Below are 12,367 nucleotides of genomic sequence, written 5' to 3'. Positions count from 1 at the left end.
TTTTTTTTTTTTTTTTTTTTTCCTTTTTTTTTTTTTCCTCATTAGACAGTGTTCAATACTCAGTGCTGTTTTATTGTAGTGAGATTCTTGGCTCCTGAGCAAACGCACAGCTGTGCTCATGAGGATCAAGAGGTTCAGGACGTGTCAGAAAAGCTGCAGAGTTGTGTGTCAAGAGAGGACGTTTGTCCTGATGTGTGTCTAAGGAGCAGAACAACTCAGAAATCTGCCATGTAGCGCCCTGAAAAAAATCAATCAGAGGTTAATTTGATTTGGTAACATTTGATGTGTGTGTGGTCCAGTGTGATACACACCTGTGGCAAATCTCTTCTTGCTGAGGGACAGTCTGTACCCGCTGCCCTGGAGCTCCATGTCTACTCCAGACAGCGTGGTGCCTTCGTTCATGAACTGCACGGCCAGAGTGGAGGGGTTCGATGGACCACTGGCCAGTTCAAACTTGGCTCTCAGAGACCCGGCACCTTTTGGGGGTGGGGGGTGGGAGGGGGGGCAAAAATTCAGATTCTGCAGCGACTGATTCTTCTCTCAGCTCCAAAGAACACCCAATGCAAAACAACAACAACAACAACAACAACCAATGACCGCTGTAATAATGGAAACATTTCTTTTACCTTCGTTGTCAGATTTTTCTGAAATGTCCCCAAGTTTCCACAGACATTTGTTCTGCTCAGAATTCCTAAAGTCGCAGGAAAAACAGTTCACTCAAATATCGTGTGTCTGACATCTTTCACAGACTTTAACGTACGTCAGCAGTAGATCCAACATTAGACACTTATATATGTGAGATGAGGCTTTAAAACACTGATGATAAACACCTGGATCGCTAATAATTTAATTTGAGGAGTTTTATATATTGTTTTAAAATATTTAATATTTTCATACAATTATAAATACGCTATAAAAAGGCAAGAAAATATGTGTATTAGCCGTTTTTTTTAAAGCATTATATTAAAAACAAAGTATTTTTGTTCAAATCCCCTTTTTCTGTGATGTATTTATCCTTCAGTCCAAAGGTTTTAACTTCATGGGAACCATAACGTTTGAGCTCCAGAATCACATCAACTAAAATCCAAACAGGCACAGGTTCCTACTGTACGTCTACAAAGGCCTTTTCTTCTGGATAATACGGCAAATTTCAGCGACTCAGTGCCAAATGTTTTGGAGGGAGAGCAGCAGCAAAGACAAACGCTGAATGTTTTTTTTTTTGTTGTTTTTCTTGTTTATCCATAGCAAATACAACACAGGTTCTGGTCTCACCACACGGAGCTGGGCAGAGACTGCATGGACGTGACTCCTCCATCCACCGGCACCAAGATCTGGATGTTGGTGAGAGGACCAGGAAAGACCATGGAATCGGGGTTGTAGCGATAGTCCACCCTCAGGTCTGTCGTGGTCGCCGCGCACTTCCAGTACACGGCCAGGTTTAGAGGAGTGGAGTGGATGCCGTCTGACAGCACCTGAACACAACAGCACGGAAACAATGACAAATAAAAAACAGGGATACTAAAATGAGATAAAAAAATAAAATAAAATAAATTGAGAAGTTGTGCAAAGACACTCACGGTAAATACAATCATTGTTTACAGTAAATCCTATCTGTGAGATTCAACACGTTTTAAATACGTTTTGTTGTTGTTTACATATAAACAGCCTGTTCAAATACAACTGTGATCACAGTTAAGAGTCTATCTGAAAATCCCTTTCCCATTCTCAGTGTTTGTCTTTCCTCGGGCGAATGTAATATTTACTTGACTTTTCTCTGCCGTGTTTGAAATGGAAGCACTTTGGAAAATATGCGCTTCAACGGCATTCTTTGACTTCATTTATTTTATGTGGATTCCGCTCGGTTCTCCACGTTGGACTACGGACCTGATATTTGAGAATGTCCACGTTGTAGTAGGAAGCTGAAGGATTCTGATCTGCTGCCTTTCTGAGGTAGGACGTCAGCGCCTGCATGTTGAACCAGAAGTCCTTGGAATTCGAGTCGCTTTGGGAAGGATCACTGGGAAGACACACACACACACACACACACACACACACACACACACACACGCAAAATTAGTCACAAACAACACAGAATGAGGATCCGGATTATTTATTTATTACTTTGTCTGTGCAGCTGTGAAAAAAGAGCTGCTTGGAAAAAATGACATCAAACAACAAGTTAATCATGAATTAGGGTTCATTTTAATAAGCCAAGCATGTGCTCATAAATGCAGGATGAGAAATACAACGACGCAGAGTTTGGTGTTTGTTTAGGGAGAGCCGCTCATTCAGAACGGCATCAACAACTTTAACGTCGCGCTGAAATGTGATCGTACGAGGGGTTCAACAATAAAAACATAAAAGCTGTGACTGAGATAAAAGAGGTGAGGAAAAAAAAGTGAAGTGTGTTAAATGAAGCAGCTGTTAAACAAGCGGAGCTGTCCTTTGCTATTTTAGGGCGCAGAGTATTTCAGAAGATGCATGGGCTGTTGAGAAGCTGGCTGTTAATGTCTGCTGGAAAATACTTCCCTGACAACTTAATGATAGGTTTATGTCAGATTACTAATTGAATTTCCTCTCGCTGACGCAGACTACATTTCCTCCACGCTCGCTCGTAGCATCAGAGCCAAACCCCCCTCGGTGGCTTAGCCACAAGTCAAACAACTTAGCAGCTCAGGGACTCCTGCGCTGTGTTTACCGGTGATGCCTTAACTACCTGTCTGTCTGTCCATCTGTCTGTCTGTCTGTCTGTCCGTCTGTCTGTCCGTCCGTCTGTCCGTCTGTCCCGGTCTCTCCTCCACACCTCACCTGTAAACCAGCTGCTGGTTGGGGAGGATCTGCTCCAGTCGGCCCGTGTTCTTCAGTCTGAAGCTGAGGACGGCGGGGGAGGGGTTGGAGGTGAACACCTTGATGATGCCCATGGGGAACGACAGAGTCATGTCTCCTGTGATCTTCACGATGCACCTGAAGGGGGCAGTAATGTTGGAATGAATTATGTCAGGGAGAAGATGAACAGTAATTTACATTTACATTTAATTAATTTAGAAACATTCTATAACATTTTATTTATAAATATATATATACATACATATATACATGTTTATACTTTATAAACATATATGTACATATATATGTTTATAAATTAATTAATTATATACACATATATACAGATATTCATATACAGTTTATATTTCTACATATATACATATTAATTAAATTTATGAAAATGTTTTAATTTTTTACTTGAAAAATTAAATAAAATTTTAATGTTTGATGTTTGTGCAATATTTAGCAATTTTTGTGCAATATTTTCTCAGGCCATGTCCCAACAATTTTTTTTTTTTAGACTGAACTACTGTAGTAAAATTCAATAAGCTAATATCTATGAATCACATGATACTTCATTTCAGAGGTGTATAATATTTTGTATTATTATCACATCTTAATAATAAAAAACAAACCTATAAATTTAAATTTTCTTTGACATTAGGGATATGTTACAGCATCCACAGTCTGTCATCTGAGCCGACTTTTGTCTTCATTACTGTAGGTCTAAAGTGTAGCCTTCCACAGTCTAATGTTGATCCAGTTTCACAACAGGTTACTGGAAAAGCCTTTCTTCATTTGGACCGCGGCCTGGCCCGCGGTGGTTAACGTAACAGTGGGTCCCAGCCTTACACTGCGCCTCCGCTTCATCGCTTATGAAATGTTCCATTTGCTAATTCCTACAAAAATAAGCTTTTGTGCACAGCAGCAATTTAACAGCAGTTGACTAATAAAAGGCTGTATGTTTTCTCTGCCCCAGACTATAATCTGCCCCATGTCGTTTATCCACTCTGAAAGAACGGTGTCAAACTAACGCAAAACATTCCACACACGCAGGGGCGAAAGGCACAAACCCTCTGCAGAAATCAAGCCAAACGTCTGAGTGTAGTGTACGTTGGCACCGGACCATGAAACACAACCATACGTTGAGTAGAGTTCCCTATAACTTATATGATCGTACGTGTTATTGTTTAAGTTCAATTATGGACAAAAACGTATGTGCGTGCAGGTCCGTGGCAGAGGCTTTTCAGCAGTCGGAGGTCATGTGAGACTCACTTAGAGGGATCAGCTCCTTTGAAGTAGGCATTAACCGACTCTGTGAAGGCCACGGCAATGGGCAAAGCATCTTGGGAAGCCAGTGTCACAGGGCTAGGGCCGCGAGACGTCCCTGAGAGAAGGAAAAAGAAGCAGAGATTCAGCTCTGTTGACTCAGCTGCGGATCGGACTTTCTCAACACTGCGGAATCTGGACTGGGAAGGTTTGACCATGCACTGATGCATTCGAGGAGCAGAAATATTCACAAGATGAAGTTTCACAAGGTCAGTGTGGCAAACGTCACAAATCAGCAGTCAGTTGTTTTTCAAGTAAACAGATACAGACACGGTGTTAGAGCGGTGTGTGCTTCTGCAGCGTTCGTTATAATGACACACATGGGTCGACACAGTGGTTCCCAAATTTGTTGGAGCACCATCTCCCACCTCCCACCCCCCACACACTGACAGGTGATGATTCTAAAGTCCACTGATCATGGTTTAAAACACTGTACACAAGCAGCAGTACTGCAGTTTTCCTACTGAACTGCCCCCCTGCGGCCCCTGCCCCTCACTTTGGGAACCACTGAGTAAACACGACATACACAGAACCAGGTATATTGGTTTTAATTCAAACACAAACGTTAAACGAGGAGCAAACCAATAAGACGGAACCAAACGAACAGCAGTTCATTTGACACGTCCTCGTTAGTTGGGAGTCAAACGGAGGAACGTCCTCTGGATCGGACTTGAACAGTACCTGCTGGGGTTTCACAGCGCTTCTCAAACGTGGGCAGCTTGGCTATGAATGCATCGTCCTCTTAAAGCCAAATTACAGGCGTGAAGAGGAGGAAGTGAGGAGATAAACAAACCCAGAGAGAACACACGTGAGGATGCAGGTGGTGACAGGTGAGTCCTGATGGAGATGAACTACAGGATTTCATGGAAATAAAACCTGGATGTTTTTCTGAGTAACATGAAGCCAGTCTGGGTCGCAGAGAGAAATGTCTTCATACGTGACATTTCAAATCATAAATTGAGGTTATTTCCAGCATTGCTTTATTTCCATGAAATGAGGTTAACAGTTACCAGGCAACTAATAATGACAATTTTACCATCACTGAAATGACGAGAGATTAAGGAGAAACTATGAGTGTGGGCACCATGGAAACAAGCCCCCTGGTGGAGATCGGCACACTCACTTTGGCTTAGTAGAAAAAAAGGAGAAAGTGAGAGCAGCTCTGGGTCAGGAGAGGAGAGAGGGTGAGCAAAGGTGTGCTCTGCTCCTGTAAGGAAAGGAGGTGAGGCCAGGAAGGAGAGGAAAGTGAGGGGAGGAAAGGTGGAGAAGAGAAACAACAACAGCACGTCGTGGTGCAGGGACCACAACATGTGGAACGTCAGTGAGGAGCGGAGGGAAAGCACAGAACTGAGGTCAAGTGTTTAAGAGCAGGAGAGGCTGAAGAAGCTCACCAACGGTGGGGGTGTTGGCAGCACTGAGTGAGGCATTTGAGGACAGAGAGGAGGAACTCTCAGCCCGGGCGAGAGGTGCGGCAGGAGGAGGACTGGCGTTGGATGTTTTGGGTGGACTGAACGGTCGCCCCTGTGGAAATTGTGTTTATAAGTCAATAAAATGTCATTTTTTAAAAACTGTAATCAGACCGCAGTGAGCGTCACATCGGTGGTTATCATCACTCACAATCTCATTGATTCCTGTGAGTTTTCCAGTGGGCAGTTTTGGTCTGGAGGAGGGTCGCGGTGGGGGCATCAGGGCTCCAGCTGTCAGCGGCGTTGTGGGTCGGTTCGGAACTGGCACTACACATGCAAACGCGGTATTACTGGTTAGTGATGGATACACAGTGGGGAAAGGAATCCATCTGAGCGTAAACATATACAAGCATGCTTCACTCAAACAGATGCAAAATCATCACGCATCAACCTCCAACCTCGTATTTGTAAACTGTTACAGCAAACATTAAAATTTGGAAAGCCTTCACAGGGAACAAGGAAAACACGTTCAAAAATAAATTCCATAAAAGCAAACTCAAAGACAAACATGTGCAAACCAGGCAGTGAGTTGTACAAACATGTCCGCAAAATAAAACAATGAAAAAAAGAAAGGAACGTGTAACTGTCAACTCCGAACACAAAACAAATGCATAAAAATAAAATCAGAGACTTAAATTAGCTCAAAATGTTTACAAATCAAATGCCACAACTCAGGCAGGAAGCATGTTTCTGACATCAACAATCATGTTACCATTCAATACTTTGCCCGACGGAGCTGCACCCATCGCTCTATCGGCCGGTCCAGAAAAGGCATCGGTAAAACCAGAGCTTCCGTCGTCTTTGCTGCCTTGCGTTTTACTGTTAGAATCAGCAGAATCGTCAGAGAACAAACGGCTCTGCCTTCCAGAACCGGCCTGAGGCCTCTGGGTTTCCTTGACGCCGCCTTGATGCCGAGGTGGAACGAATGCGTCACCGAAGGCGATCCACTGGCTCTGGGACCAGGACGCCTGGGAGAAGGCATCGCCGCTCTTCGGAGGACTGCCGTCAAGCTGGATTCTGATGGGGTCGACCGGCTCGGCAGGCAGGGTGATGGGGGCGCTCTGGGCCCGAGCGGGCATGGGTTTGACCGCTTGGAAAGCGTTCTCTGGTGAATCCCACGGCGAAGATGTGGATGAAGAGACAGTGGAGACGTCTTTGGATCGGTGGCTCTCTTCAGCTGGAGGAGAACGCTCCGGATCGGGCACGGTTTCAGCTGAAGGGGCTGATGTGATTAAAACAGGCACATTAAATAACCAACCCACTCATCCATGATCTTTGGGTCTATTGAAATCAGAGAACGTGTGTCAGGGAACAGTGGAAACGCAATGAAGTCATTGTCACCCGTCTTTTATAATAATTAAACAATTGTATTATTGTCAATGTCTTAAATCCAAATATGTGATTAAGGCGTGAACTTTAACCCTGAGATTTTGTATTTTTTAAAGATGATCTGTGTCTTGGTGTTCATCTGTGGGTTTACTGGACACACGTCTGTGTTTCCTCTAGGATTTCTTTAAGCATCAGCAGCAGACAATGGCTGCTGATACAGGTGAGACCATTACACTACAGATTCAGGCTTTTACTAATTATTACCAAAGTGACTACAAAAGCACGTCTATAATAAACTGTCCTGACCCGGAGCAGCCAAACTCAGGTCTTGACCAAGGACGATGTACGTCCTAGTCTTATGTCAATCATACTTATAATAATAGTTACTTAAAATAATTAAATTAATCTTAATGTTTTTAAAGTGTTGCGTGAAACTTTAAACTGTGCAAAACCCATGCAAACACAAGGAGAACATCAAGCAATCTCCATGACAACACACCAGGGACCAGACCAGACCAGACCAGAACCCCTGTGATCTTGCTGCTGTGATCTGTCACCATCGTGTGGCTCTCCCAGCTCAGGTGCAGTGAGGAAATATTAGATTTTTTATTTCTTTACTTCTCAAACCCATGCATCTACGACATGTGGAACCTTCAGTTTAAGTATCAAGTGCATGCAAAACAATGTGATTCGGGTTCTAAACCCCCTCTTGTTTTCATTCAAACCACTGTCTAACGAATGGGCCACACATTTTGTACCTGAAGCCTCTGGCAGAAAGACGTCTGACTCATTCATCACAGATGACGGAGATGATGGGGGAATTGAACGGAAAACAGAGGCAAGATCTAACAGCAGATGTTCAAATAACAATAACAAAATAAATAGAAAATTCAAAAAAAGAGACACAAACAAAGGCATTGTGATGAAAAGAAAAATCACAAAATTAAAAAAAAAACAGAAAATAATAATAGACATAGAGTTCATTTAAAAAATGTGTCACAACCTTCGACAAAAACAAAATAAAAAATGAAAATGTAACAACTTTAAAGTTCCTTTTTTGTGTCTGTCTTTAAAAAAAAAAGAAAAGTTAAAACAGCCATCCAGAGTAAACAAACTGACAGCAACGGATGACAAACAGCTTCAAGTGAAACAAAGTAAGAACTGATGATGCCACGATAACATATCGACTCAATAAGATTTTATAAATATCATTTTTTGTGTGTATATTATAGATATATATTTTATAGAATGTCAGAATGTCGATCGTAAAGTGGAAATCAAAAATGAAAACAACTTTTTAAAGGAATAAAAAGTGACAGCTACAGTCAGGAAGCAACAAGGTTACCTGCTGTTGTGGACAGGGAGGAGGCAGATCCTGCTGACAGAGTTGGGCCCAACGGGTCCAGAGACAAAAGGTCATTGTTTGTCAGCCTGAAATGGAAGACAGTGGGTCAACGGGGACGGGTTGTTGTTTTTTTTTTATTCTAGTGTTGGCACCAGGTAGATATGAGTTACAGACAAACTCCTACTCACTCGTACGATGTTGGCACTCTGGGTTTTGCCAGCTCATCACCTGCAGCGAGAGCAAAACAAACAGAATTTAGGACTTGGCCACCTGTGAGGAGTGACGACAGCAAATACACTTTTAGAATTCCCTCACGAGGCCTCAAAAATATACAGTTTAAGACTCGTTCTTGCCAGCATGACATCACACCTTTGAACAAGAAATATAAATGAAGGTTTTGACAAGTGAGAATCACCATCTGCCAGGAGAAATCACAGAACCGTGTTCGCAGTAAGTTTTACTTCAAAACTTGAAACTGAATTCAGTAAAAAACCTCAGAGGCTACTAAATCAGAAACTGAATCAGAATCATGAAACTGAATTCAGTAAAAAAAACTCAGAGGCTACTGAATCAGTCCAAGTTAAAATGTTTGATGACGAACTAACACTTCACAACAGGGGGTGCAGTGATTCAGCTGCCACAAATAAAACCAGGCTTTGCTTTGTTATTGTGCGCCCCTGCCTCAAGTGTTAACCTGTGACCTGTCAGGGTCCATGAAAGCAGAACTGAAGCACCAGAGGTGAAAGGCTGCATCTGATCGGAAGTTTCGTTACCAAACATATGAGTAAAACTTTTAAAATTACAAACCTTAATTTCAATAAAGTCGGTGCACCTCCTAAAAATGAAATACAAACGACTGGTGTGTATTTAACGGATGTCATCAGGCGAAAAGACAACGTTTTCTGACCAATGATATTTTATCACTATGACAATTTAACAATTTAGTGATTGATTTTTGCAGCTCATTTGAGAAGGTTTTTGACAAACGCAGGTCTGAAAGTGTTTGACCATCCCTGGACAGCTTTTTAACCTTAAATTTGGGACTTTTTGAGACTTTTCCAAGATTACTTCCATACAAAGAGTGTTCCATAGATGGATTTGTTATAAGTTACCATGCCCCATACAAAGAGTGTTCCATAGATGGATGCTCCTTTTTTACCCTCAACTTTGACACCAAGATTTGTTATAAGTTACCATGCAGTGAACAAGTTGCTCTGACGTTGCTTCTATCTAATGTGCTGCAAATGTCAATACCAAGAATCCTGACTTTGTCCTTGTTCCTGATAAATTTAGATTCTAGTGAACTACTCAAGTTCAGACTTTATTTTTAGGAGATCACCTTTTATGGAAATGAGTTTTGTAAGATAAGGTTTGCGGTGAGAACAGAGTCAGTGGTGTTAGCTGGTGTCACCTCGCTGCAAGAAACTGTGTGAAAGGCTGCCATAAGGATACAGAGACAGGAGCTGGAGCAGATATTTTGAGTTGGGGGGCAAGTTGAGAAGGGTTACTACTGGAGTGAAAACATACTCACCCGGACCCTTAGGCTTAGAGCTTAATGTAGGAACTCCTGTGATCCCTAAGCGCATGTAGAGTATACATCCATCAATGCCATCGATCAGTATTTTGTAAGCCCTTCAGGTTTTTATGACGTTTTTGAATGTTCATCAAACCTCAGAGGGGTTTATTTAAAAGGCAGTAAACACACATTTAAGTTTAACTGAAAATAGAAGGCTCCATTTTTTTTTCGACAAATCAAAACTACAAGCTGCAAACTTTATATTCAGTTGTACTGGAGGCCTGACAGGCGGAAAAAAAAAAGAAAGAAGAACTTTAACCGTAACTCATGTTTACAGAAAAGAACAGCTATTCAGCTTTTTCTGGTGATATGTTAACTTTGGCAGGCTTTGTGGATTTGTCCTCTTTAAAAACATCCCAGGCCAAGAACAACTTGTGACACACATTTACACAGAGGTCAGACAGAGAAAAAAATACTCACTGGACTGATTCCTCCGCATCTGTCCCTGGGAAAAAAACAAAACAAAGAAAAGTTAGGGCAACCATTAATCAAGGACAGCTGAAACAAACTGTCATCGGTGCTAAATCTTTCTCACACACATATATACTTATATATGTATATACATGTATATACACACATATATACATATATATTTATAAAAAATATATATATGCACATGCATATATATTTATATAAATATATATGGACATACATAGATATTTATATATGTATATACACACATATATACATATATATTTATAAAAAATATATATGCACATGCATATATATTTACATAAATATATATGCACATTCATATATATTTACACAAATATATATGTTTATATATATACACATACATATACAAACATATATACATGTATTATATCTAAAATGTCTCCATGTTAATAGGATTATAAAAATATAATACATGTAAATATATGAAAACACATATACATATATACAAATACATATGTACCCATACAATTTTAAACTCACACACACACACGCATACTGTACACAAATATATATGCATACACTCAAACATATATGAAAAAGTATTGAAATAAAAATGAGTTTATCAACTATTAATATTTTCAGTGTCACACTTAAGGTAATAAAAGTGTTTTTTATTTGCCCTAATGGCAGAGGGCATTTTCCCCTTCAGACTTAAAGACAGTAAATCACAGGACTATTCCCAGTTCACACATACCAGACATTCAATGTAGGGTAAAAAAATTCAGCAGCAAAAGAAAAAAAACAAAAGACCAGTGCATCCAAATGCCTCCCTTTAAACTTCCTTCCCTGAAACTCCTTTTCAGCACATCCAAAATATCTGCTATGTCACGCTGCGGAGCACAAGATATGCGAGATAGGCTCCCGCGGGTAAACAACCCAATGGAAACTTAGAGCATCAATTTCAATAAAGAACTTTTTCGTACGAGGGGAAATGGTTGGGGGGGAGGGTGTGAGGGGAAGGAGGGGGGAGAAAAAGAAACAAAATGGGTTTAAGGAACATAGCAAAAGCGTTTAACCACCATAGAGCTGTGAGGCCAGGGTTTAGTCCCACAGGCGCTAAGCGGCAAATGGGTTCAATTACGGTCTCTCTGGCCACACACACACACGACTTCCATTGCTATTTCAATAAAGGGAACACCGTGGAGGGAGAACCAAACAGGAGAAGAAATGAAAAAGACAGAAAAATGAGCAGCCAGGGAAAAAAAAAAAAAAAAAAGAAAGAAAGAAAGAAAGGAAAATCTCCGGGTAATTCACACCAGATGATGCAACATTCGTCACCACCTTGAATGTATGTTCAGAAATGTATTCCAGAACTGCTCTGTAAATATAAAGCAGCAGAAGGGTGCAGAAAATAAATCCCCACAGATAGAGAGGAAATGAAACGCAATGTAATGATTCTTTTGGTATGTAAATGAAAATCAGTCCAACATATAAACAGCCACTTGTGTGTACTTTTTTTTTTTTTTTTTTACAAGAAGGATGAGAAAGTACGAGTGGGTTTGTTCAGGACAAAAATCAAAACCAAACTTTTTTTTTTTAACCTTTAAACATGTCTCCTCCTGAATCCACGGGAGTAAAGTAAACTTGTAACTTTACTTTATCAGTATTTGTTAGTGGTGGGATGAGAGTATTTATAATTACAAAGTAACTAAGCTTATAAAGTATTTATAAATAACCACAACATAGTCCTGTCTGGAACAACTGGGTTGCAATAAAAGCCAAAGTGAAAAAGCAAACACAGAAAAGAGAACGAATGAGGTAAATGAGGAGGAAAGGACGAGCAGGAAGAGAGAGAGAGAGAGAGACAGAGAGAGAGAGAGAGAGAGAGAGAGAGAGAGAAAGTGAGTGAGAGAGATCAACAAAGCTGCAAGGAAGATGCCGTGACATTTGTTTAGTGTGCAGCCGGGGAGGGTGGCGGGTGAAACCCACGAGACCCCATTCGCGACACTGAGCGTGCCGTGTCAGCCGCTCGGCAACACCATTAACAACAACAACAGCTCAGTGCACACACACACAGACACACACACAGACACACACACA

General features: G+C 41.1%; 1 protein-coding gene across 6 annotated transcripts in view; it reads right to left on the bottom strand.

Annotated features, from left to right (window-relative positions):
• fcho2 (FCH and mu domain containing endocytic adaptor 2) overlaps nucleotides 1-12,367 on the bottom strand; it is a 33,958-nt gene continuing 21,591 nt past the window's right edge. Inside the window, exons 15-29 of one of the 6 annotated variants that reach the window (XM_025062744.1) lie at nucleotides 10,292-10,316; nucleotides 9,827-9,871; nucleotides 8,484-8,523; nucleotides 8,296-8,381; nucleotides 6,334-6,843; nucleotides 5,773-5,888; nucleotides 5,547-5,676; nucleotides 4,837-4,896; nucleotides 4,102-4,213; nucleotides 2,809-2,964; nucleotides 1,885-2,017; nucleotides 1,273-1,472; nucleotides 627-691; nucleotides 312-476; nucleotides 1-238 (exon numbers count right to left, since the gene is read on the bottom strand). In XM_025062744.1, coding sequence (XP_024918512.1) covers nucleotides 216-238; nucleotides 312-476; nucleotides 627-691; nucleotides 1,273-1,472; nucleotides 1,885-2,017; nucleotides 2,809-2,964; nucleotides 4,102-4,213; nucleotides 4,837-4,896; nucleotides 5,547-5,676; nucleotides 5,773-5,888; nucleotides 6,334-6,843; nucleotides 8,296-8,381; nucleotides 8,484-8,523; nucleotides 9,827-9,871; nucleotides 10,292-10,316 — 1,866 coding nt within the window. In that variant the 3' untranslated portion in view covers nucleotides 1-215. The remainder of the gene's footprint in view (nucleotides 239-311; nucleotides 477-626; nucleotides 692-1,272; nucleotides 1,473-1,884; nucleotides 2,018-2,808; nucleotides 2,965-4,101; nucleotides 4,214-4,836; nucleotides 4,897-5,546; nucleotides 5,677-5,772; nucleotides 5,889-6,333; nucleotides 6,844-8,295; nucleotides 8,382-8,483; nucleotides 8,524-9,826; nucleotides 9,872-10,291; nucleotides 10,317-12,367) is intronic. The other 5 variants (XM_025062746.1, XM_025062745.1, XM_025062747.1 and 2 more) reach the window with 5 other exon arrangements.

The sequence above is a fragment of the Cynoglossus semilaevis genome, chromosome 14, assembly GCF_000523025.1.
Source record: "Cynoglossus semilaevis isolate Cse_v1.0 chromosome 14, Cse_v1.0, whole genome shotgun sequence".
Classification (NCBI taxonomy): Eukaryota; Metazoa; Chordata; class Actinopteri; order Pleuronectiformes; family Cynoglossidae; genus Cynoglossus; species Cynoglossus semilaevis.
The sequence above is the reverse complement of the archived record's forward strand: the minus strand, read 5'-3'. Positions and strand labels throughout refer to the sequence as shown.